This window comes from Balaenoptera borealis (assembly GCF_965194805.1).
Source record: "Balaenoptera borealis genome assembly, chromosome: 8".
NCBI lineage: Eukaryota > Metazoa > Chordata > Mammalia > Artiodactyla > Balaenopteridae > Balaenoptera > Balaenoptera borealis.
In genome coordinates, this window is record NC_138865.1 from 114,008,562 (window position 1) to 114,033,749 (window position 25,188).

Here is a 25,188-nt window from a genome sequence, read left to right on the forward strand (position 1 = left end):
TTAGTTTTATTGATCTTTGCTATTGTTTTCTTTGTTTCTGTTTCATTTATTTCTGCTCTGATCTTTATGATTTCTTTCCTTCTGCTAACTTTGGGTTTTGTTTGTTCTTCTTTCTCTAGTTCCTTTAGGTGTAAGTTTAGATTGTTTATTTGGGATTTTTCTTGTTTCTTTAGGTAGGCTTGTATAGCTATAAACTTCACTCTTAGAACTGCTTTTGCTGCATCCCATAGGTTTTGGATCATCGTGTTTTCATTGTCATTTGTCTCTAGGTATTTTTTGATTTCCTCTTTGATTTCTTCAGTGATCTCTTGGTTATTTAGTAACGTATTGTTTAGCCTCCATGTGTTTGTGTTTTTTATGTTTTTTTTTCCCTGTAATTGATTTCTAATCTCATAGCGTTGTGGTCAGAAAAGATGCTTGATATGATTTCAATTTTCTTAAATTTACTGAGGCTTGATTTGTGACCCAAGATGTGATCTATCCTGGAGAATGTTCTATGCGCACTTGAGAAGAAAGTGTAATCTGCTGTTTTTGGATGGAATGTCCTATAAATATCAATTAAATCTATCTGGTCTGTTGTGTCATTTAAAGCTTCTGTTTCCTTGTTTATTTTCATTTTGGATGATCTGTCCATTGGTGTAAGTGAGGTGTTAAAGTCCCCCACTATTACTGTGTTACTGTCGATTTCCTCTTTTATAGCTGTTAGCAGTTGCTTTATGTATTGAGGTGCTCTGATGTTGGGTGCATAAATATTTACAATTATTATATCTTCTTCTTGGATTGATCCCTTGATCGTTATGTAGTGTCCTTCCTTGTCTCTTGTAACATTCTTTATTTTAAAGTCCATTTTATCTGATATGAGTATTGCTACTCCAGCTTTCTTTTGATTTCCATTTGCATGGAATATCTTTTTCCATCCCCTCACTTTCAGTCTGTATGTGTCCCTAGATCTGAAGTGGGTCTCTTGTTGACAGCATATATATGGGTCTTGCTTTTGTATCCATTCAGCAAGCCTGTGTCTTTTGGTTGGAGCATTTAATCCATTCACGTTTAAGGTAATTATCGATATGTATGTTCCTATGACCATTTTCTTAATTGTTTTGAGTTTGTTTTTGTAGGTCCTTTTCTTCTCTTGTGTTTCCCACTTAGAGAAGTTCCTTTAGCATTTGTTGTAGAGCTGGTTTGGTGGTGCTGAATTCTCTTAGCTTTTGCTTGTCTGTAAAGCTTTTGATTTCTTCATCAAATCTGAATGAGATCCTTGCCGGGTAGAGTAATCTTGGTTGTAGGTTCTTCCCTTTCATCACTTTAAGTATATCATGCCACTCCCTTCTGGCTTGTAGAGTTTCTGCTGAGAAATCAGCTGTTAACCTTATGGGAGTTCCCTTGTATGTTATTTGTTGTTTTTCTCTTGCTGCTTTCAATAATCTTTCTTTGTCTTTAATTTTTGCCAATTTGATTACTATGTGTCTTGGCGTGTTTCTCCTTGGGTTTATCCTGTATGGGACTCGCTGCGCTTCCTGGACTTGGGTGGCTATTTCCTTTCCCATGTTAGGGAAGTTTTCGACTATAATCTCTTCAAATATTTTCTTGGGTCCTTTCTCTCTCTCTTCTCCTTCTGGGACCCCTATAATGTGAATGTTGTTGCGTTTAATGTTGTCCCAGAGGCCTCTTAGGCTGTCTTCATTTCTTTTCATTCTTTTTTCTTTATTCTGTTCCACAGCAGTGAATTCCACCATTCTGTCTTCCAGGTCACTTATCCGTTCTTCTGCCTCAGTTATTCTGCTATTGAGTCCTTCTAGTGTAGTTTTCACTTCAGTTATTGTATCGTTCATCTCTGTTTGTTTGTTCTTTTCTTCTTCTAGGTCTTTGTTAAACATTTCTTGCATCTTCTCGATCTTTGCCTCCATTCTTTTTCCGAGGTCCTGAATCATCTTCACTATCATTATTCTGAATTCTTTTTCTGGAAGGTTGCCTATCTCCACTTCATTTAGTTGTTTTTCTGGGGTTTTATCTTGTTCCTTCATCTGGTACATAGTCCTCTGCCTTTTCATCTTGTCTATCTTTCTGTGAATGTGGTTTTTGTTCCACAGGCTGCAGGATTGTAGTTCTTCTTGCTTCTGCTGTCTGCCCTCTGGTGGATGAGGCTATCTAAGAGGCTTGTGTAAGTTTCCTGATGGGAAGGACTGGTGAGGCCCATCTCTTCTGCCCCTGGAAATCCTGAAAGTGTTTTTGCTTATTAATAACCATTGTCTGTCATCATGTGCTAATACAATTTGTTTTTAGTATTTTAATATGTCTTTGATTATTTCAAAGGGTTGTGGAAGGGGGGAGTTAAATGTGTACGTTCAGGTCACCATCATGAGACACCTGGTGGCTGCTGCATTTGCTGTGGTTAATTTACCTACTGTAAAATGCACTCATTCCAAGTGTACAGTCCTATGGCTTTGTGGATTTCTGGGGCTGTGTAACCATCACCACATCCAGTTTTAGCACATTTCCACCACCCCAGAAAAATCCTTTGTGCTCATTTGCAGTCAGTCCTGCCTCCACCCCAGCCTCTCATTGATGTGCTCCCCCCCTCTATGAATTTGGCTTTTTGGACATTTCATAAGAATGGCCTCATATTGTACAATCCTTTGTGTGACTTCTTTCACTTAGCATGATGTTTTTGAGGTTTATTCATGTTATACTTTGTATCAGTGTTCCATTTCTTTTTATTGCTGAGTAGTATTCCATTGTGTGGATATATCACATTGTCTATCTGTTCCCCAGTTGGTGGGCACTTAGTTTCCAGCTTTTGGCTAAGATGAATAAATTCGTGTGCATGTTTTTGTGTGGACATATGTTTTCATATATTTTAAAGATAGTTACCTAGGTGTAGAATTGCGGGGTCATTTGGTAAGTTGATGTTTAACTTTTTAAGAAACTGCCAAGCTGTTCTCCAAAGTTGCTGTGCCTCTGGTACCTCGAGCGAGAAGCCATGCATCCTCAGCTGGTTCTGCCTCCCCCCCGCATCAGTTTCTGTTTCATTTCTGTCCTTACCGTCTCTCAGTCTGTGTCCTTCTCTTTGGTGTCACTGCTGCCACTTTAGCTCAGAGGACCCTTGTCTCTTGCCTGATAATTGCAGTTGGCTTCCAGCTGGTCCCTTTGCCTTCTGCTTTCCTTCCCCCATTACATCCTGATCGCTTTCCTGGGGAAAATCTGGTGGTGGCTACAGTGCTCTGATGTTCAGTGATGTGATAAATGCCCTACTAGGGGCATGTACACGTTGGTATGAGAGCACTGGTTCTCGTTTGAGTGGTCCAGGTGCGATAACCAGGGGAAATGACATTTGACATTTGAGCCAGGTCCTGAATAATGATGGTTTGGTGGGACGGCATGAGCAAAGACACCAAAGCACGAGTTACTTAACTTCTCTGTGCCTCAAATTCCCCACCTGGAATATGGAGGTAATAACAGGACCTACCAAGGACTGTTGTGAGCATTAGAGGAGTTGCTGTAAGTAAGGTGCATGGCACGTGGCGAGAACTCTCTGAGTCTTAGCTAGTATCCATATTATTATTATTGATGGAATGGTGTGGTGCGCAGGGAAACACGGAAGATTCAGTTTGTCTTCTTCACCTGCCTTCTTTTTAAAACAAAGGTCACAAACTCTAGTGTCTGCAGGAGCTAGGCAGGTCCCCAAGTGGCTGTACAGGCCAGATGGGGTCTGAAAGGCACTTGCTCCGGTAAGTGCACCAGTACAAGGGGCAGCGCTGCCCAGCCCAGCTGATGGCCGTCATGCAGGAATGGGGCCCAGTGCTGCCAGAAAAGTCACAAATCCAGAATTCTGTGTGAAACCTTCCAATTTTTAAATGTTGGTAATTAATTTAAAAAATACTAAAACCTGTGCAAGCCTAACTGACTACATCTGTGGGCCATATTTAGCCTGAGGCCACCAGCTTGTAACCTTTCTTTGAAGGTCTCCTCTGGGGTCACCAGCTCAAGTCCAGCACAACTCTGTCCCAGGGTGGGATTAGCTTGGGTTTGAAGGCTGGTTTTTATGAGCCCCTTTGCGTTGCAGGACTTCTCCAGACAGGTTATGTCACCGACAGAGGCTGTCCTGAAGCTCCCTGTGGCCCGGAGACTATGTACAAGAGGAATGGTCTGATGGCTAGTGTGTTGGTCACCTCTGCCACTCCACAGGTACTGGGGCTGCGGGGCCGGGGCCGGGGCCGGGGCCAGGGCCGTGGGTGGGATGGGTGGGCCAGGGCTCCTTGCAGCTGACCCAGGCCCCCTGAGTCTTGGCCCAGGGGCTGCAGGCCTCCATGAATGCCACCGTTCTTAGCCCTCCCGACCAGCCATGCCAGGCGTGAGATTTGGGAGGCAGTCAGCCCTGAGGATCAGTGTGTTTTCTGAAGTCGTTCTCTTGAAAGAAAAATAAATACCTGCCTAGTCCAGTCGTAGCAAGTGCCACATTCCATTTTGGTGGCAAGAAGAGATCAGACCTTTCCCAAGCAAAGCCGTGGCTGATTATAAATAGGTCACAGATTCTGGAATGAAGTCAGACAGAAATGCTTCCAGCTGGCCCCGTGTTCCTATTTACCTTGCCCAGGAGGAAATGGCTGTAAGGGCTGGTGGTCGAGAGTGGCCTGGGCTCGGGCCCCTGCCCTGGGGGTTTGGGAGTTTGCTTTCCAAGTTCTGTAATAGAACAGAGGCAGCCGGGGGAGGGGGTGTCATCTGAGGCCTGGGGAGGCCACCATGTCAGATGCGTAACGCTGGGCTCCTGTGACAAACGGACAAGGGGGCGCTCCGTGTTCTGAACTCACAAGGCCCTCATGGTCGAGCTGGGCTTTTGAAATGATCCCCTGCAATCAGCTAGAATTCACAGGAACCAATCCATTTCTTATAACCCTTTAAAAAAATTCCTTAGTTTGATCTCTGGTTCTGAAAGCAGACTTGTGGGTACCTGTTAAAATTCCCAGATGGCGCCAATATAGGTTTAAATAAAGTTACTGCGTCGTCATCACCACCACCACCACTTCCACCGCTACCACTGAATGTATTTGGGGCAACTTTTGATTAAATAAGGCCCCTTGTATGAGTGTGTATGTTTGGGGCAGGTGCAATGGAGTGTTACAGGAAAGTTATAAAACCTGAAATTCCAGGAATGGACTCTGTCTGGTAACTGGAGGAATCAGACTTCACTTTCCATTTGCAGTTTACACTCCGTCTAGAGTAAAACTTCTTTCTTTTTTAGCCTCCATCTGTGTATATATATATACATACACATATGTGTGCAAACACACATATATACCATATATATCTACATATATGTGTATATATACAAATATATGTGTATATGTGTATCCAGAACGAGGTGAGAGCTCAATAAATATTTGTTGAATGAATGAACAAATGAATGCATGTCTAATTGAAGTGCTCAATACATTTTGGTGACTGAATGACACGTTTATACAGATAGACACCCATGATTTAGTGCTTAACTATATACCAGGCACTTCTTTTGTACATTCCACAGGCGTGATCTCACTTAATCCTCACAGTAACTCCATCAGGCATGTGCTGTTGTTTCACCCCCAGTTTATAGGCGAGGAAACTGAGGCAGGGAGCAGTGAATGAACTGGTTTCAAATCACACAGCTGGTCAGCGGTGGGTGGGGATTCACAGCCAGGCCTCTGTGACTCTGGAGCCGCTGGTCCTGACCACGATGACATTACACTCCCCGGAAGAAGGTCAGCCCCGTCACCTGCTTCAGGCTGCTCCGTGGAAGGGGAACATGGAAGTGCAGAATGATTTATTGGTAGCCGTTGCTCAGGGTCTGTAAGACCGAGGGGTAGAATCGATGGCCAATTCCAGAAGCATTCAGGATTCGTCTTTATTACTTTTCAAAAGTTTAACACAGATTCTCCTCAGAGGAGAATGTCCCATCGCCCGTGGAACTTTCAAAATAGCCATGCCTGAGCCCACCCAGGCCCCTTGAATCAGCATCGCCCAGGGAGGGGATCCTGCCAGTTGCTTTGTAAGCTTCATTTTGTATGACCTGTGCCACAGCCCTGGGGAGCGGGTTCTAATGGTGCCATTTTACAGATGGTAGCTGAGGCTCAGCGAAGTGAAGAGGTCAGACAGCAGCTCGGGTGGAGCTGGCTGTCTGACTTCAGAGCTCAGAGCTTCTTCAGATCATCTTAGAGTTTTTGGCAGCCTTTAAATGACAGAGGCCTATTGAAACCTACAGGTTTAAGTTTCTGCTCCTCTTTTTAACCTTACGTTTTCAGTTGTTGACTATTGGTTTCCCTCCCTGGCCTAAAAACACTCTAGTTTCCAGTAAGATTGCACAGTTTTTCCAGATATAGCCATTTTGGAAAGAGTGAAATAAAGGGGAATTAATAAAAGCATATTCTCTAAATCCCGGTCCAAGATGTTGAGGTTAATGGAAACCACAAAATCCCTCTTCACAGGTTGAGACGAATAAAACCATTTATGAACAGGGCACAGTTTTGGGGTGGTAAGCTCTACTGGTTCCCCAAAGTAGAATTTGATGGAATTAAGTAAAATTGAAGAGAAGGTATGTTCAGCATTCTGGGATCCCTGCAGTGTTGGGTTTCATGTAACTGGCCACATTTGGGGAGTTTAACTCGCTCTTTTACGGGAGACCTTTCCTTTACAGGCAGGACTCCCGGTGTTCTTCTTAACAAGGGGCTGTACTAAATATAACTTTCATGCCGTCTCCAAAACTGGCCGATTACCTCTCACCTCATCAGCTAACAGGCTTTGAATTCCAAGTGGCCCCTAGGTGAAATAAGCCTTGAGAGTCAGTTTAACATTTTGTATAATAATTTCCTGCAATGACTTTAAGTAGAAAAAAAAAAAAAAAAGGTGAAACCAGGTAATGTTTGAAAAACATAACAAAACAGGTGATCTCCTCAGGCCTCCTAAGATGTGAAGGGCGGGATGTATCTTTTCACTGCGCCCCTCCCCCAAAACAGAGGCAGCTGGAAGCAGTTGGGGTGTAGTGAGTGAGGGCATGTATGATTGAGGGGTAAGAGAGATATACAACTGGCTCACATTCTGGCTCTTCAGTTTCCTAGGTGAGATACATTGGGGAAGTAGCACTGCCTCTATTTCCTTATCTGTAGGATGGGAATAATAATAGTGTGTACTCAGAGAGTTGTTATGAGAATTAAATTAGATTATGCATATGAAGTGCTTAACACAGTGCTTGGAAAAGGGTAAAGCACTAAACAACAGAAGCTTTTATCATTGTACGGTTCTGCCCCTCTTGCATCCTCAGTTCTGAGGTTTGGGAGTCAGTGACTGGGGAGTCAGCCAGCCTGCTCAGGCGGCCCCATCTCTCCCTGTCCTCCGCAGGGCAGCAGCAGCTCAGACTCTCTGGAGGGCCAGGGCTGCGACTATGCCAGCAAGAGCTACGATGCCGTTGTCTTCGATGTCCTGAAAGTGACTCCCGAGGAGTTTGCTGTAAGTAACAGGGCTGATGCGGGTGGCTGGGCACCACAAAGGGGAGCTCGAGGGGGTCACTGCTCAGGGTTGTTTGCTCAGATTGGAAACAACCCGTATATCCAACAATAGGGGATTGCCGAATAAAGTATTCTTTATGAAATACCATGTGGCATTAAAAAAGGGTGATGTCTGTGGGGAGGGATAAATTAGGAGTTTGGATTAAAATATACACACTACTATATATAAAACAGACAACAAAGAAGGACCTGCTGTGTAGCACAGGGAACTATACTCAATATCTTGTAATAACCTGTAATGGAAAAGAATGTAAAAAAAGAATATATATGTGTGTATATATATATATATATATATATATATATATATATATATATATATATATATATATATATATATATATATAGCTGAATCACTTTGCTGTACACCTGAAACTAACACAACATTGTGAATAAACTATATTTCAATAAAAATTTTTTTAAAATAAAAAAACCCACAAATATTTTCAGTAGGTGTATTATAATACCTGGTTTGGAAAAATTGTTTGAGCAGAAAAACCTTTGTACCTGTTTGGTTACAGATGCATTACAAAATTATTTTAATACTTGTTGCATTGCTATAAAGATAAAAATTTTAAAAAATTAAAGAAGGAATGTATAATATAATTATATGAAAGCAAAATAATAAATAACTTTGAAGGATAAAAAAACAGGAAGCTGTCTATCTAGGAATTTAACTACCTTGGAAGGCGTACACAATATATATCAATAGTAAGTGAAAGGAGCAGGTTACAGCAGGGGTCCCCAATCCCTGGGTTGAGGACCGGTACCAGTCCTCGGGCCTGTTAAGAACCGGGCCGCACAGCAGGAGGTGAGTGGCGGGCGAGCAAACGAAGCTTCATCTGCTGCTCCCCATCTCTCACATTACCGCCTGAACCATCCCCATCCCCACCTGGTGGAAAAATTGTCTTCCACAAAACTGGTCCCTGGTGCCAAAAAGGTTGGGGACCGCTGGGTTACATCACAACTTACAGAGAATAGTGCCATTTTTAAAAAGCATGCACAACACCTACATATTTATACTTGCATAAGAAAAGGTCTAGATTTGATGTTTACATATTCTTAAATATCTGGATGCCTATATAGCCAAACATATTATTTACTGTAGTTTCTGGTTGTAGGATTCTAGATAATTGGAATTTAATTTTTCTTCTTCTTGTTTATTTGTACTTTCTGTATTTTTATGATGACTGTTTTCTACAATGATAGACAAGATTATTTGAACAAATTCTGTAATTATAAATTTAAAAAAATTGTTTTTCCTTCAGCCAGTGTGCTGCTGCTGGTCTGACCCTGTGCTTCTTTGTTGTGAGGAGCAGCCTTGGCTCCTCGTTTTGCCATGACCTGGTTTCTTCCTTTTGCACTTTGAGGGTGGAGGGAGGACGTCGGCTCTGGGGTGACCTGATTGCAAGCGCTGCCCAGGGCTGCATTTCTCTGCAGAACCACGGAAATATTTCTGGCCATGCCCACTTTTTCCCGGTCCCCTTGCTGTAACAGGTTTGGTGCCCTCCAGGGGTCTATGGAGCTAAGTGGGCCCCATCTCTTTGCTCTGCCATCACTTGCTCCCACATTTACTTTGTGCCAGGCCATGCTGAGCCTGGCACATATGTCACCTCCTTCAGTGTGTCTGAGGGATCCTTTTAAAACCAGTGTAAAACTCTTTAGAGGCTCTCTTATACTAGAATGAGATCCAGAATTCCTCACGAGCCTCCAGGGCCCCGTGGTTTGGCCAAGCCTCCTCTCCTGCCCCATCTCCGTGCTCCCCAGCTACACGCCAGCTGCCTCTTTCTTCCCCAAACTCACATGGCATCCCCCTGCCTCAGGGTCCTGTGCTTCTTCTTCCTTCTGTCCTAATGGCTCTTTCCCACGTGTCTCCCAGTCTGTGTTCAGATGTCAGCCCTTAGACAGGAATTTCACGGGCTAAAGTAGCATCTGTACATCACACGCTTCCCTGACCCTGCTCTGTTTTCTTCATATCTCTAATGACTGCCCAACATTACATTCTGTAATAGTGTTTTGTATGGTCTGTCTCCTCCACTAGAATGCAAACTCCCAAAGGACAGGAACTTTATCTAACTCTTTCACGGCTCTTTCCCCATTGCCCAGAATAGTGCCACCCTCATAGTACACGTTGACTAGAAGAATTCAATCCTCAGAACAACCTGATGCGGCAGATTATTAGCTCCCGATTTTCTAAGAAAGAAACTAAGGATCTAAGAGATTGTTTTTTTTTAACCTGGATCATATAGCCAGATGTGGGCAGAGCCAGGTCTGAAACCTTCATCTCCTGATTTATTCACCTAATGCTGGATGGTGATAACAAAGACAGCTCCCACTTTTGAACACCTACTTTGTCTAGGTCTTGTGCTAAATGTTTTACGTGCATTAATCTAACTTACTTTTCACCACAGCCTTACAAATTAGCTATATTTATTACTCCCAGTATACTGTCACCAGTATAGAGAGGAAAATCACCTCTTCACACAGATAGTAAGTGGCATTATCTGTCTGGGCTTTAAAACCAGGGCTTCCGGGCTTCCCTGGTGGCGCAGTGGTTGAGAATCTGCCTGCCAATGTGGGGGACACGGGTTCAAGCCCTGGTCTGGGAAGATCCCACATGCTGCAGAGCGACTAGGCCCGTGAGCCACAATTGCTGAACCTGCGCATCTGGAGCCTGTGCTCCGCAACAAGAGAGGCCGCGATAGTGAGAGGCCCACGCACCGCGATGAAGAGTGGCCCCCACTTGCCGCAACTAGAGAAAGCCCTCGCACAGAAACAAAGACCCAACACAGCCATAAATAAATAAATAAATAAATAAATAAAATTAAAAACAAAAAAACGAAAAAACAAAACCAGGGCTTCTGACATTCTAGACCAGCAGAAATATAATCTGAGCCACATATGCAATTTAAAAATTTTTAGTAGCCACATTAAAAAAGGTGAAATTACTTTAAAAATATTTTTTATTTAACTTGCTGTATCTAAAATATTATCATTTCAACCTGTAAGCAACATGAAATTGTTGAGATACTTTGCATTCTTTTTTCACACTAAATCTTCAAAACTCAATGTAGTCTTCTATACTTTAGAGTGCTGGCGACATTTCAGATCCTCAGTAGCCACGTGAGGCTAGTGGCCACTGTATTAGACGGTGTAGTGCTAGTCTGTCCTCTCAGGCACAAAACTATAGTGTGTCTCTCTCCTTTAGAAGATATCATGGACCTTGCTGGCTGATGGCTTAGCCTCTATATTCTATTTGCCTTTGTTTGCTTGTTGTATTTTTTTTTTTTGGCTGCGTTGTGTCTTCGTTGCTGTGCGTGGGCTTTCTCTAGTTGCAGGGAGCGGGAGCTACTCTTTGTTGCGGTGCGCGGGCTTCTCATTGTGGTGGCTTCTATTTGTTGTGGAGCATGGGCTCTAGGCGTGTGGGCTTCAGTAGTTGCAGCACGCGGGCTCAGTAGTTGTGGCACATGGGCTTAGTTGCTCTGTGGCATGTAGGATCTTCCTGGACCAGGGCTCGAACCGGTGTCCACTGCGTTGGCAGGCAGGTTCTTAACCACTGAGCCACCAGGGAAGTCCTGCTTGTTGTATTTTTGAGCTGTGTTTTTTAGCTTCGTGAAAGGAATGAAGCAATAATGAGGTTTAAAAATCCCTTTCCCCCACGTGGAAGGGCAGAGAGTTAGGCTGCGCCTAGAACATCATTGTCCAGCCAGACCCCTTGGTGAGATTTGGGGCCTGGTTTTCTAGTCTCAGCCCTAGAGTGTTGCTCAGCCCAGCCCAGTCTGGGAAGACTGTAGGGCAGGGCAGTGAATGCTCTGAGGGTGCAGTACTAACACTTGGCTACTCCTGCCAGAGCCAGCGTGTCTTCAGCTTAGATGTGAAGCCAGGTCCCCTGGAGTCTTTGGTCTTTGGGGAAGCATTGGAGCTGCCAGGTGTTGGAATTGAACCAGACCACCTGGTATTTTAGTTTCCTGTCTAATAATATGAAAGAAAGGAAAAAGCCAGACACAGGAGTCCAGTAAAAAAATCATTTGAGTGATTCTGGGAAGATGGCGGTGGCGGCAGCATAGTTCTTTATTCTCCCTGAATCCCCACATAAAAACATCCAGAACAACTAGATAGCAAACCCTGAAACCCATGAGAAATATTTACAATAAAATTAGGTGTCAAGTTATCCCTATCAAACCCAAAATACAAATGGCTGGGGATACTCCACCAGTATCAAAAAGACCTACAGAGTATCAGCTTCAGTATAAGAGAAAGCAGAAGTAAGTATTGGGGCATTTGACAGACTAGAGAATAGGAGAACCCCAGAATTTCCATCAGGAGTTCACTGGAAAGTTCGGCAGGTTAATGTGAGAATACCAACTGAAATTGACAGGAATTTTGACCACTCAGATAATGGATGGGTGGAAGAGATCTATGGACTAGCCCTATGAGCTCTTGAGACCAACCAACCAGGGCTCACTTCCAGAAGAAGGCTTCATATCAAAGAGAAATTCAGTATGGGAGTGGACTGAAAATGATCAGGATAGGGAAAGTTAAGGAAAAAGGAGGTCTAAATAAATGTGTGTGTGTGTGTGTGTGTGTGTGTGTGTGTGTGTGTGAAATCTCAAAAAGCAACTGCATGTTGTTGAACACTACATGAAAGTAACCAAAAGAAGAGCTATGTGAAGTTAGAAAAGCTACCCTGAACCATGTTCCCCTCTAGAAAATTAGGAAAACTAATTTTACATAAAAATAAACAACAGAAAATGATTGATATCAAGTCTTTCAAAGTTATTATAAGAAAAAAAGAGTAAGGACAGAATCCTGTAGATAACGAAAGCATGCCAGAAAGACATGCCATAAAACAGATAAAAACTATAACCTTTCTATTTCAAAATAAGCTAAGAGAAGATATTAAGATCACACTGTAAGACATGAACAACATAAGTCTGAAATAGAAAAATCTCAGAAATGAGGTGACAGAGTTAGGAAAGCATTGAAAATAAAAGTTATTTTGGAAATGAATGTTGAACTAGAAGGAACACAAGAATAGTTAAACATAACAGAAAACGCCTTAAGGGAGGAAAAGTTTTAAGATCAAAATAAATGAAGAAAGAGATAATAAGACTTTGAAAAAAGTGATAGGACTTCCCTGGTGGTGCAGTGTTTAAGAATCCACCTGCCAATGCAGGGGACACGGGTTCAAGCCCTGATCCGGGAAGGTTCCCACATGCAGTGGAGCAACTAACCCCGTGCGCCACAACTACTGAGCCTGCAGTCTAGAGCCCGCGAGCCACAACTACTGAAGCCTGTGCGCCTAGAGCCTGTGCTCTGCAACAAAGAGAAGCCACTGCAATGAGAAGCCCATGCACCACAACGAAGAGTAACCCCCACTTGCCACAACTAGAGAAAGCCCGCATGCAACAACAAAGACCCAATGCAGCCACAAAAAAAGAAAGAAAGAAATTCATAAAAAAAGGTGACATATATTAATGATAAGCAAAGAAGATCCAACATACAGATAATGTAAATCCCTGAAAGAGGAGAATAAAAGGCAAGGAAACTGAACAAATACTTAAACTATAATTTAAGAAGATGTTCACAAAATAAAAAAAGATTCAAACCTACATATTGAAAGAATATACTGTTACTCCATCTTGGCTGGAACCACCCCCCCCACAACCAAGTTCATAACTCAGTTGAGGAATTCTAGCATTCCAATGACAAGGAGGATGACCCAACTCTGAACTGGATTTCCCCCTTGTATGTGACATTCCATTGATCCAATAAATAAATCTTGGCACTCAATGCAAGTTCTTGGTCATGCCGGGGCAACCCAGAATGGTCAATACCAAGATATAGTCTTGGTAGACTACTTGGGTGATAAAATTATAGAGAAACTTGAGGAAAGTCAAGATAGTGGTTACTTTTGGCAGGAGGGAGGGACTTGTGATTGGGACAAGGCACATGGAGGAACTCTTTTTTTTTCTTAATTGTGGTGAACTATGTGTAACACAAAAATTACCGTCTTAACCATTTTAAGTGTACAGTTCAGTTGTGTTAAGTACATTCACACGAGTGTGCAACCAATCTTCAGAGCTGTTTTCATCTTGCAGACCCGAAACTCTGCGCCCATTAAACAGCTCTCTATTCCCCCCAGCCCCCACCGTTTACTTTCTGTCTCTATGAATCTGACTACTCCAGGTATCTCATATAAGTGGAACCATACAGTGTTTGTTTGTCTTTTTGTAACTGGCTTATTTCACTTGGCATAATATCCTTGAGGTTCATCTATGTTGTTGCATGTGTCAAAATTTCCTTTCTTTTTAAGGTCAAATAATACTCCATTGTGTGTATATACCACATTTCTGGGGTCCATTCTGCCATCGATTGGGGTGGCTGTTTCTTGACCTGGATGATGGTTATAAGGTGTTCATCTTATAATAAGTCATCAAACCATGCATTTGTTTAATGTGGTTTTCTGTTAGTGTGTGTCATTTTATGGTCAGAAGGGTTAAGATCATTTCAGAGGTCCTTATAGTTTTAGTGGGGTGCTCTGCAGCTAGACCTCAGTCCTTCTCCCCAGTGGCTGGAAGCAGAGCACAAAGCAAAGCAGGAACTTGTCTTTATCATCAGCAGATCATGGACATTCTTCTAGATCAATATGTATAGATTTAATTCTCTATTTTTAATAGCCGCATAATATGCCAGAGTCTGCATGTACCATAATTTTTTTCAACAAGTTCCTTTTCTGATGGCCTTTTAGATTGCTTCCAGATTTTTACTACTACAAATAATTGTTCAGTAAGCATCTATATTCATCTCTGTATCTAAATGTAGACCTCTCTCTCTATAATCCTCTTATATACCAGTGCTTTTCTTTCTGTATGAATTGGTATTGCTGTGTCAACAGTATGCTCATTTCAATTTTTAGGGGATAATATCTAAACGTAGTGCCTGATCCTGGATGAAGAAAAACTTGCTATAAAAGGCAGTATTGGGATAATTAGCAGATTTTGAATGTGGACTGTATATTAGATAATACGGTTGTACCAATGATAAATTTTCTAAGTATAATAATTTTATCATTATGTAAGAGGATCATCTTGTTCTTGGGAAATAAAATGCTGAAGGATTAAGAGGTGAAGAGTCATAATATCTGTATTTTACTCTCAAATGGTTCAGAAAAAATGTGTGTGTATATAATTTTTTATATATATATATATAATTATATACATAAAAATAAAGCAAATGAGACCAAATGTTAATAATGAAGCTAGGTGAAAGGTTAAAGAGTTTATCATATTATTCTTGCAAATTTTTTGTAAGTTTGACATTAAAAAATAAATAAAATGTTAAGAACGTTTCTTTTTATGGGTTACTGCCAGATTACTTTCCAAAAAGAACAGAGCAACTCGTAGTCCCATTAGTTGTGATGGCACTAATGGACCACAAATGGTGTCTTCCTCTTTAATTTGCATTTCCTTGACTATGATTCTAAAATTGTCAGACACAGCAGCTCTGGGAGTAAAAGCAGGAATGTATCTTTGGAGCTGATTACTTTTTGTTCTGTGAGCCCTCCTGGGGCTCATTTGGATTGATCTAAATGCAAATTGAAAGATATCTTCTATTATAAGACATACCACTGATTTACCAACAGCTTTCTTTGTTTATTTGGACTCAGGGAGAGCCTTATGCTATAGGGTTGTGGCTGGGAAGAGGGGATTTAGTCAGCCACTGTTAGAGGGAAAAACACTACATTCAGCATATGCAAAAACCAGCTTGTTTTCTTTTTGGCTAATTTGCTGTCATTTATCCACATAAAACCACCACCTCTTTTTCTGTCCGGCTGTATTGTGACATGATCCACTAGGTCTCTCCATTCTGAAGGCTTCATCTCTACAGAAACGTCCTGTAATATGTGGAGATTGGCCATTTCCTTAAAAAGCATGGATTTGTAGGGGTCCCTGGGCTAGGAGGGAGGAGGTGGGAGAAGGGGTTAGGGTGAAGGAAGGCATTGCCAGGTGACTAGCTTAATTGGACATCCCGTATTAAGGCTTTATTTTCGAAAATAAGGAGAAGCCATTAAGAGACTTGTTCCTGAGTGTCCTCATCACAGGCACGTGCCCTCACCACTGCAGGAACCACGAGGGCCTCATTGTCTTGTGTTTTTGTTGAGGCTGTGCCACACCCCTAGGAGCCTGGGAGCCAGCTGTGAAAAGGGACAGGACCTGACCTCGCCTTCTGGTCCCCACTCCTACCCACATCCTCCCTTTTGGTAAAACTGCCTGCCTCCAACTTCTGGAGAAGGATTGCTCATCAGCAGCCTTTTCTACATGTGTTTGGCTTTGTAGTAAAATGACATGAAATTTATAATCTGATGATTTTACCTATCTATCTATGTATTCTTGCTCTGGACACTGCATCTTTTTTGGTCAGAATCGAGAAGATAGAAATAGGAGAGATTCTTCTGAAAACCCTCTGATGTGTGTTTGGGACCAACCATTCTATTTTCAGTCTCGTGTCCTCTGTTGTGGTTTGTCTTGAATAAAATACCTGCACACATTTTCTGATTTATGGTCTGAGTGGGAATCAGAATATTTGAAACTCGGACCATCCAAAAAACTATGAAATGTGAAGTCACTATTTTAATACATCATTTGGAAATTCAGTAGCAAACCCTAGAACTGATGGCAGGATGGACAGGAAGTTTTCTCACTTTCATATTAGCAGACTTTTGGTTCTTTTCCTAAAGGACATTGCAAGCATCCTGCCGGTTCTTCCGGATTGGGAGTTAACTTGAACTGCGGGAGAGATTTCCAAGGCCCTGTGAGCTCTCAGCTCAAATCTCCTGTTTTCACAAGGCCTTTCTGTTCCCCAGGATGGCAGAATTAATCCACGTGTGAGGAGCACTTGGCTAACAATCTCCATGGGTCTGGCAGGAGAAATGCCAGTCTGTTTGCACTGCCTGGGACGGAGCTTAGGGCCCTGTAGCTCTGGGCCACTCACACAAGCCTGCGGGCTTCAGCACATAGTAACCACTCACGTTGTGCTGACGTTCAGGGCCCGCTTGCTACAGGTGGGTGGACCCAGAGGTGGAAGAGCTCGGACTCCCTGGTGCCATCCACTTCTCTGCTGAGCTTCTGTTAGTGGAGGCATTTCACCTTGGTGCCCATGACGAGCACCAGCCCCTTGGAGGGATGAAGCCACCTGCTTATTTCCATCTCCTGCTCAGCCCTGGGGATGGTATGCTTTGGCCTGCATCCTGTGTTTCCCAGAAATCCAGTGATCTTGGACCACCTTTAAATTGTGCCAAGAGGTGACCACAATTCTGCACCTAAGCCCTGGATTGTGGTTACAGCTGACATACCATGTGTGTTGCCATTTTTCTCCAATGTATTCTTGACACGAGATTTTTTCTCGTGACAGTATTTGCTGACTTGATGTAACAGCCTCCTTTAAGTATTTTTTAGAGCAACTTTGAAGCGTGGATGTTCAAACAAATTAATGGTCTCTTATTTCCTAGCTCATGTATTGGGCAGGAACCATAAGTTCATATGCCAATACATGAGCCCATCTATGTGACTCCTCTTTTGCCAAAAAAATTATGATATGTAAACATATATATGATCTTTGTGAAAATGCAAGACGAGAGGCACAGAATGCCTGGTACGTGTATGTGCACACACACACACATATGCACACATATGTACACATACACGTATATAGAGAGAGCATCTGTTAGGTGCCGGGCATTCTGTACCTCTTGCCGTGAATTCTCACAACGATCCTATTAGATAGGGATTATTGTCACCATACTCTAGATGTGGCAGCTGAAACTGGGAGAGGTTAAAGTCATGTGTCAAAGAGAATATTGCTATTAAGTTATGGTGTCCAGACACATGCCCAAGCCCCGTGGATTCCAGAGCCCACGTCTGTTAAGTGCATCGTGTCCTCCCAGATGCCCTGTGTACAACGGACAGGTGTCTTCTCTTATTAGTGGGCATCCAGAAGCTCTCATCTCTCCTTTCCCTGGCCTGTCACAGAAGCATCTGTTAACTGGTTCCTGGCATCCCATGTGACATATGGAGATAGGTATAGGTCATGTGAAGTCAGCCCAGTCCATGCCTTGGCCTGCAAAACTGTCAGCAGTGACGCTTTCTCTTACTGTCACCTGTTGAGCTTCTAGCGATGGGAGCAGATTTTTAACTGGATGTATGTTTTCCCTGTTGACAGAACTAGTGCTTCCCAAGCTAGCTGTGATAAAGGACCAGTTTTTTCCTTTCCAATCAGTTAAGGACTGATACTTTGAAAAAATACAATAAAAATGTCATGGGGATTGCTGTAAAAGTTTCCAAATGCTTGCTCTCAAATTCCGTAATTATCTCATTGTGGGCTGGTGGAATAAACAGTTCGTGGTCCAACACTGGTCTGTGGATGCATCTTGAATAGCACTTTACCGTATAATTTAGAGGAGGCTTAGGCTTCAGAAGAAACGTACACTTTCTATAAGCCACAATTTAAAAAAAAATTAAATTTACAGTAATAGATAGTGTCTCTGTTTAGCATGCTAACTTATAATATGGTGTCTGCAACTTTTTAAAATTGTAAAAGTAATTCATACTTGAAACAAAAAATCGAATAGAATGAAAATATCCAAACTTAAAATGTTCCCCTTACTTTCACTCCCACCCTCCAAACTACTATTATCAATTCTTTTTTTAAAATTAATTTATTTATTTTGGCTGCGCTGTGTTTTACTTAGTTGCAGCATGCGAGATCTTTTAGTTGCGGCATGCGGACTTCTTAGCTGCGGCATGCGTGTGGGATCTAGTTCCCCGACCAGGGAGTGAACCCAGGCCCCCTGCGTTGGGAACGCGGAGTCTTACCCACTGGACCACCAGGGAAGTCCCTCAATTCTTAAATTGGAAGTTCGTCTCATGTTTGAGAAGGAAGGGTGGATCAAGATTTATGAAGAGGGAAGGAATGGGCGAGGCATTTTCAAAATTTACCCAATTTTTTACTCTATCTTGATTTTCATTTCAAGGGGGAAAGTACGACTTCTAAGCGTCGTACTTTATTACAACTTTATTACTTTATTACTCTGTATAGTTTCAAAGTCACATGACAGCTGTTTTTGGTTTCCAGTATTTTCTAACCCCGATTCTCTTTTGTTGCAGAGCCAGATCACATTAATGGACATACCCGTGTTTAAAGCCATCCAGCCGGAGGTCTGTACCTTGTCCTTTACACTGTGCTACTAATGCTGGGGCTGGGAGGGGAGGATTTAGTCGGCCATGTTAGACTGACTCAGTTTCCTGGTTTCTCTCTTCAAGTCTCTATAAACTCATGTTATTGATTTAAGCCCCCATTAAAGAGAGCATCCAGGAGCTTTCCATTCTCAGAGGTGCTCACTCTTTGAGTCAGGTGTTTAGGTTCTCCAGAGGATGTCACTGCATTTGGCCCCCTCTGGCAGGGCTGTGGGCAGTCGGTGCCTACCGCCTTCACACCTGAGTCAGGCCTGGCCACACTGATTCCTTTGCCCAGGTCACCTCTGCTGGAGATGCTCACTGTTGAGACAGAGATGGGAGAGAACGTTTCCTAGAGAGCCTTCTTTCTGTTGATACCAAATTCTGGTGGTTGCCTTGTTTCTGATTTTGAAGCCAGTTGCCGCAGCAAAACACATACATATTCATGTTAAAAGCATACATATATTTTTAGAAACAGCATATTCAATAAAAAAAAAAGTTGATTTTAGTCTTCGAAAAAAAATCCCTGGAAATGTTTAGCAGTTGATAACGAGGCTTTACAGTTATTTTAGTCAGGGTTCTGGTTTTGTTATCTAGTAATAGAAATCCATTTCGAGTAGCTGAAGAGGCAGAAGAAGAATTTGTTACAAGCATAAAGGAGGCACTTTCAGAACCTGTGGCATGGAGTTCAGGCAGCCTGAAGAGCCGGGCAGGACGCAAGCCCTCTCCCTGCTCCCTGCCTCTCCTCTGCTTTTCCCTCTCCTCTGCTTTCCCCTCTCCTCTCTCTCCTGCCCTCTGTCCTGTCTGCCCCTGTGGTCCAACCTGGCCTCGCCAAAGGGCCCATATTTATGTGATGCCGTGGAAGCCACCTTCCACACCTGAACCCGCAAATCTTAGTCCAGCCCCGCTGAGTCCCGTGTCCGGTGCTGGTTCAGAGACTCAGGTCAGGAGTAGGTGGCCAAGATGAGCGAGAACAGCTGAGAGGACCCAGCCTTGTGAGTGGGGTGCAGATTTCAGAGAAGAGGGGTGTGGGTGGGTGATATGTCAAAACTATGGTGTGAATTCCAGAACACCACTCTTAACATGATGCCCTTCTTCTTACAGACTTTGAGAAGAACAGCATATTTTAATACAAAGCCAGACAAAGGATCCAGGCCTTCCTAGAGCTGGCATCCAACCCACTACAAATCAGGGGAAAACTAGTATTGGTAGCTGCACTCAGCATTTGTGTGAAGACGTGGCAGTGATTTGTATTTGGGTGTGTGTGAGTGTGTGTGTGTGTGTGTGTGTGTGTGTGTGTTGTATTCATTAGGTTTGGGGGGGCAGAACTATGTTTGCTTTTTTGAACTGGCTGACTTCCAGTCTTTTTCTATTTTCTTCTAATGTGGGATTACACATTCTTTCTAATTAAAAACAAAAACAAAAACAGAAAACAACCCAACACACTACATCTTGGGGCCTCTTGGGGGAGTAGTTGTGCGATGGTTGCCTTAGTTCTCAGCTGAACCTAGCTCTGCTCGTGTTCTCTGCTTAGCTTTGATCTGGAGCAGTTTAGACGCTTGGATCTTTATTCTTTGTCCTGAGCATCAAGAAGGACAGCCCAGCCTGCTGTGAGCCCAGGGAGGCTGGGGTGGCTGCTCGGGCTGACTGCAGGAGGGAAGGGATGGGGAATTCTTCAGAGGCACAAGGAGGGGCAGACCGAGACTTTTCCCAGGGCACTGCAGTTCGGAAGGTGCCTCTTCCAGGGCATATCTCGTTTCAAGTTGTCACAAGACATTAAGGTGGAGATGTTTTGCTTTCAAGACCGGCTTGGAGCTGTGGTTCTCAATCGTGGCTGCACATCAGAATCACCTGGGCAGCCTTGGAGACACGGGGTGCCTGGACTCCACCCTAGACCATGGAATCTGAGTCTCTGGGTTAGAGTCTAGAACACAGTCAGCTGTGTTTTGTATAGAAGCTGACCAGGTGATTCTGCTGCAGAGTGAGGATTAAGAATGAACTGCTTCGAGGTACCTGGAGAAACCCTAAACCTTTATGTCTTAGATCTATGATATGTTCGCTAAAGACGGGAGAGTTTGTTACTCATTGTCATTGTCAAAACTGTGGTTAAAAGGAGCACCCTGGGAGCTGTCCCAGCTTTTCTGCTCTTGTTATTGCTGTTAGCAGACTGAAAACTGCAACTTTTCCCCTTGATGATGTCTGCCACCTTATGGCTGGACCACCCCAGAGTCGGAAGCACATGTATAAGGGACACTTGTAAGTTTGATGTAGATGAGACTTTACAGGAAGCAGAGGCCAGCATGTGAGAGCAAGATGGGCATTGTGAGTGGTCTGGACTCCCAGAAGATCGGGAAACCTGGTGCCTTTCAGCCCTGGCTGTGCATCAGAATCAGTTGAGGAGCTCCGTAAAAAAAAAATCCAGATGCCTAGGCTTTATCCTTGGAGATTCTGATTCCATAGGGTTAGAGTGGGGCTGGGAATCCATTTCAGTCAGTTGTAGTCACTATTCTTTTTGATGCATAAATTATCCCACCTCTAACCAATGGGAGCCCTTTAATGTCATCTCCTGTATCCTTTTAACGTGATCCCATTATTTTTTATAAATTTATTTATTTATTTATTTATTTTTGGCTGTGTTGGGTCTTCGTTTCTGTGCGAGGGCTTTCTCCAGTTGCGGCAAGCGGGGGCCACTCTTCATCGCGGTACACGGGCCTTTCGCTGTCGCGGCCTCTCTTGTTGCGGGGCAGAGGCTCCAGATGCGCAGGCTCAGTAGTTGTGGCTCACGGGCCTAGTTGCTCCGCGGCATGTGGGATCTTCCCAGATCAGGGCTCGAACCCGTGTCCCCTGCATTGGCAGGCATATTCTCAACCACTGTGCCACCAGGGAAGCCCCTTGATCCCATTATTTTTTGATAGCTTCCTTGCTCTTTGATACAACAAGATACGCTAATTTCCTGCTGAAGACCTGGAATCAGGCATTCCCTCAGGGGTCCTGGTTTCTTTTAGTGGAGGGTAGTATTTAGAAACCTGCAGTCTGGGTGAGAGGATGTTCATTGCTACTGGATTGCCATTGCTTTTAGGCCTTTTTGGTGGACGGGGCTAGGAAATAATTTTTTTTTAAAAGGAAAAGTCATGAGTTCATGATTGGGTAGGTAGTATTATTTCTCCACAATCCTTCCTTCCCTCCTCATCCTTGTCATGACTCCCCTGCGGGTGGTGTATATTTCCCCACCCCATGGACTTTGTGCCTGGCCCGTGACTTGGGCACAAGTGATGGGATGCAAGTGGTGAGCTGAGCCAGTAAGAGGCAGGAAGCTTCACCAGCCGTCTCGGAACCTCCACTCTCTGTGAGGGACCCATAGCTGTTGTGCATTTAGCCCGAGTCCCCAAATGAGGACATTAAAGATGACCTGACCCCGACCCAAAGCCTGAATTCCAGCCTAACCTGGCACAGCCCAGCCAACCCAGCAAAGATCAGCTGACCGATGAGCATGAAATAAATGTCATTGTGAGCCTCTGAGATTTCAGGATTGTTCGTTATACCACTTTATCGTGTGGAAACACGACCAATACAATGTTGATCTTTCCATCTTACATTCCAGGATTCAAACCTAACATTCCAGGATTGTTAACTTAATTCCCTTGGTTTTTATATGTTTTCTTTTACACTGACAGTTCTGGTTCCTAACAACAATAAATAATTACTTTTTTGTATTATCCCGTCATATATACGTATAATAGTTTTAAAATAATAATATCAGTATTACTATTAACCAGCAGACTACTAGTTAAATTTGAGCATTTCTTTGCAGTTCTGTTTGTCTTTAGTTCCTTTTCTTCTCTCCCTCCTACCATTCACACATGGAGGTGGGCCTCCCTCCTTGGCTTCTCCCAAAGGTCTTTGGAAGCACCAGGGCAGAGAAGGAGTTCATGCTCACTTGGTTCGGAAGGGCTGCATCCTGAGAGACCCTGTTGTAATCCCAGTGCCTGGAACATAGTAGATACTCAGTTAATATGTGTTGAATGAGTGAAGAGTGAATGAATGACTGAATGAGAGGAGACGCACTGTAGCAGAACATTATCTGGCCAAGTTTAGGCACATTGCCAAGGAGGGCGTACCAAGTAAGGGGACGTGATTACCAGGGTGCCTGTTTTGCGGTGTAACCACTTCCCCCAAAGCAAGGGTTTTGTCTGGTGAGCTCAGTCTTTGAAGATTCAGATTTCCAACTGCTGTTGATAACTGAGGGTAGAACGGTGGCTTCTGCTCATTTCTGCAAGGGGGACCGCAAGAGCATCGGCCCAGGGCTTAGAGGAAGCCAGGGAGATGGTGAGTTAAGGATTGGCAGAGAGCAAGGAAAATGGAAGTTAGCAAATATGGAACCATAACTGCCCTGTTCCCCAGTGACTCCAACAAGTGACCAATTTTATCAAAAACTGGCGAGTTAACGCAGATACAACTTTATAGCATAATAGCTCACAGCTGTGTGTAACTTACTAGCTGTGGCCTAGAACCCCATCCCCACCGTAGTGGATTGGGTTGCAGGCCTGGGTGGGTTCCTGGCTGCCATGGCTCGGGGTGGGGGCTGCATTGTGAAGGAGGGCTTTCTGAGGGGTCCCGGTGGCAGCAGCCTTGGGAGAGGGTACATTTTCAGGGTGGCATTTTTCCCCTCAGCCTTACCTACCAAATCTATCTGTCATTATGCCCACCTCCCAGCCTGTGGAATTGAAGGCCCAACAGTTTCTCAGAGACCAATTTGAACGTCGGAATTGTTTTTGTCATTAGTTTTAACGTGGAGCATCAAGGGGGAACTGCTGTTCTTAGAATGTGCTGAAAATGTGCACGCTCTGTGCTTGACTCAGCCCACTTTCTATCCAAGCCCAGCTGCTAGGCCCGCTGGTGCTGCCCGGTGTGCTGGAGAGCACGGGCTCAGTCTGGCAAGGCTGGGTGCAGTCCCAGCTTCACCCTTCCTAGCTTGGACTGTGGACAAGTTACTCATTCTCCTTATGCTTCAATTTTCTCATGTGTAAAATGGGGGAACCATAGTTTTCACCTTACAATGGGCGTGTAAGAACTCAGGGCAATGCCTGCATATGCTAAGTTCCCAGTAACTTGTGGCTGTAATTTCTCACCGGTGCATATTTTGAATAGGTTCCGTGCATTTTTTTAATATTTATTTTTATTTATTTATTTGGTTGCACCGGTCTTAGTTGCAGCAGGCAGGCTCCGTATTTGTGGCATGTGCACTCTCAGTTGCGGCGTGCATGTGGGATCTAGTTCCCTGACCAGGGATGGAACCCAGCCCTGCTGCATTTTTTAAAAATTAATTAATTATTTATTTATTTGGCTGCATTGGGTCTTCATTGCTGCATGCAGGCTTTCTCTAATTGTGGCGAGCGGGGGCTACTCTTTGTTGCAGTGTGTGGGCTTCTCATTGCAGTTGCTTCTCTTGTTGTGGAGCACGGGCTCTAGGTGTGTGGGCGTCAGTTGTTGTGGCATGTGGGCTCAGTAGTTGAGGTGTTCGGGCTCAGTAGTTGTGGCTCGCGGGTTCTAGAGTGCAGGCTCAGTAGTTGTGGTGCACAGGCTTAGTTGCTCCACGGCATGTGGGATCTTCCCGGGCCAGGGATCGAATCCATGTCCTCTGCATTGGCAGGCGGATTCTTAACCACAGTGCCACGAGGGAAGTCTGGGTTCTGTGCATTTTGGACGTGAGATCATGCTCCAAAGAACATTCAGTGATGCCTGGGTGGGAGCCAGTGGCCCAGAGGAGGTGATGCTCTGAGTAGCAGAGTGGTTAAGAGCACTGTACTTGGAATCCTTCAGACCCAAGTTCACACCCTAGTTCCCTGGATGGTGGGGAGGCTGCAGTCTAGATGGAGACTCACACCACGGTGACCTGGGGGCCACGTGAAGACTGCCTGGGAAGACTCTCTCTGCCTTAGAGTCAGGACACTGGCACTGAGCCTTGAAGGCTGAAAGGGATCGTATCTGATGGCAGATTCAAGGAATGGGATGGGAGTGGGAAGGACATTTCAGGCAGAGTGAATAACTCACTGAAAAGGCAGATAGTATATTTACCAAAGTTTAACACTACTTCTAGTGCCTGGCTTCTGGGGAGGAAAACCGGTGAGCCCATTTTTCTCTCGGTTCTGTGTTCCTCAAGGGCATGGTTTCCGGGGATGTGGGCGTGCTCACCAGAGGTCAGTGTGTCATTCTCTTGCTGACTGGCAGCTGGGGGTGTGCAGGGTCTCAGAGACGTGTGGATGGGTGTCCAGCAGGCCCTAGTGTGATGGAAACAAACTGCGGTGGTACCAAGCTCAGTGAGGTAGAAGGTGTCTCCATGTGCCTGTGTTTTCCAGTCTTGCTGTCCCTGCCGACATTGCTCCATCCCCGCTGCCACACTTCCCAGCAGTCAGACGGACCTT

General features: G+C 44.0%; 1 protein-coding gene across 30 annotated transcripts in view; it reads left to right on the forward strand.

The window, feature by feature from the left end:
• The window catches only part of RALGPS1 (Ral GEF with PH domain and SH3 binding motif 1), a 285,958-nt gene that overhangs the window by 38,480 nt on the left and 222,290 nt on the right, over positions 1-25,188 (forward strand). For 28 of the 30 annotated variants that reach the window (XM_082402645.1, XM_082402646.1, XM_082402647.1 and 25 more), the window contains 3 exons: positions 4,064-4,185; positions 7,369-7,476; positions 18,698-18,748. In XM_082402645.1, coding sequence (XP_082258771.1) covers positions 4,129-4,185; positions 7,369-7,476; positions 18,698-18,748 — 216 coding nt within the window. In that variant the 5' untranslated portion in view covers positions 4,064-4,128. Of the gene's footprint in view, positions 1-4,063; positions 4,186-7,291; positions 7,477-18,697; positions 18,749-25,188 lie in introns of those variants that run through there. The other 2 variants (XM_082402641.1, XM_082402637.1) reach the window with 2 other exon arrangements.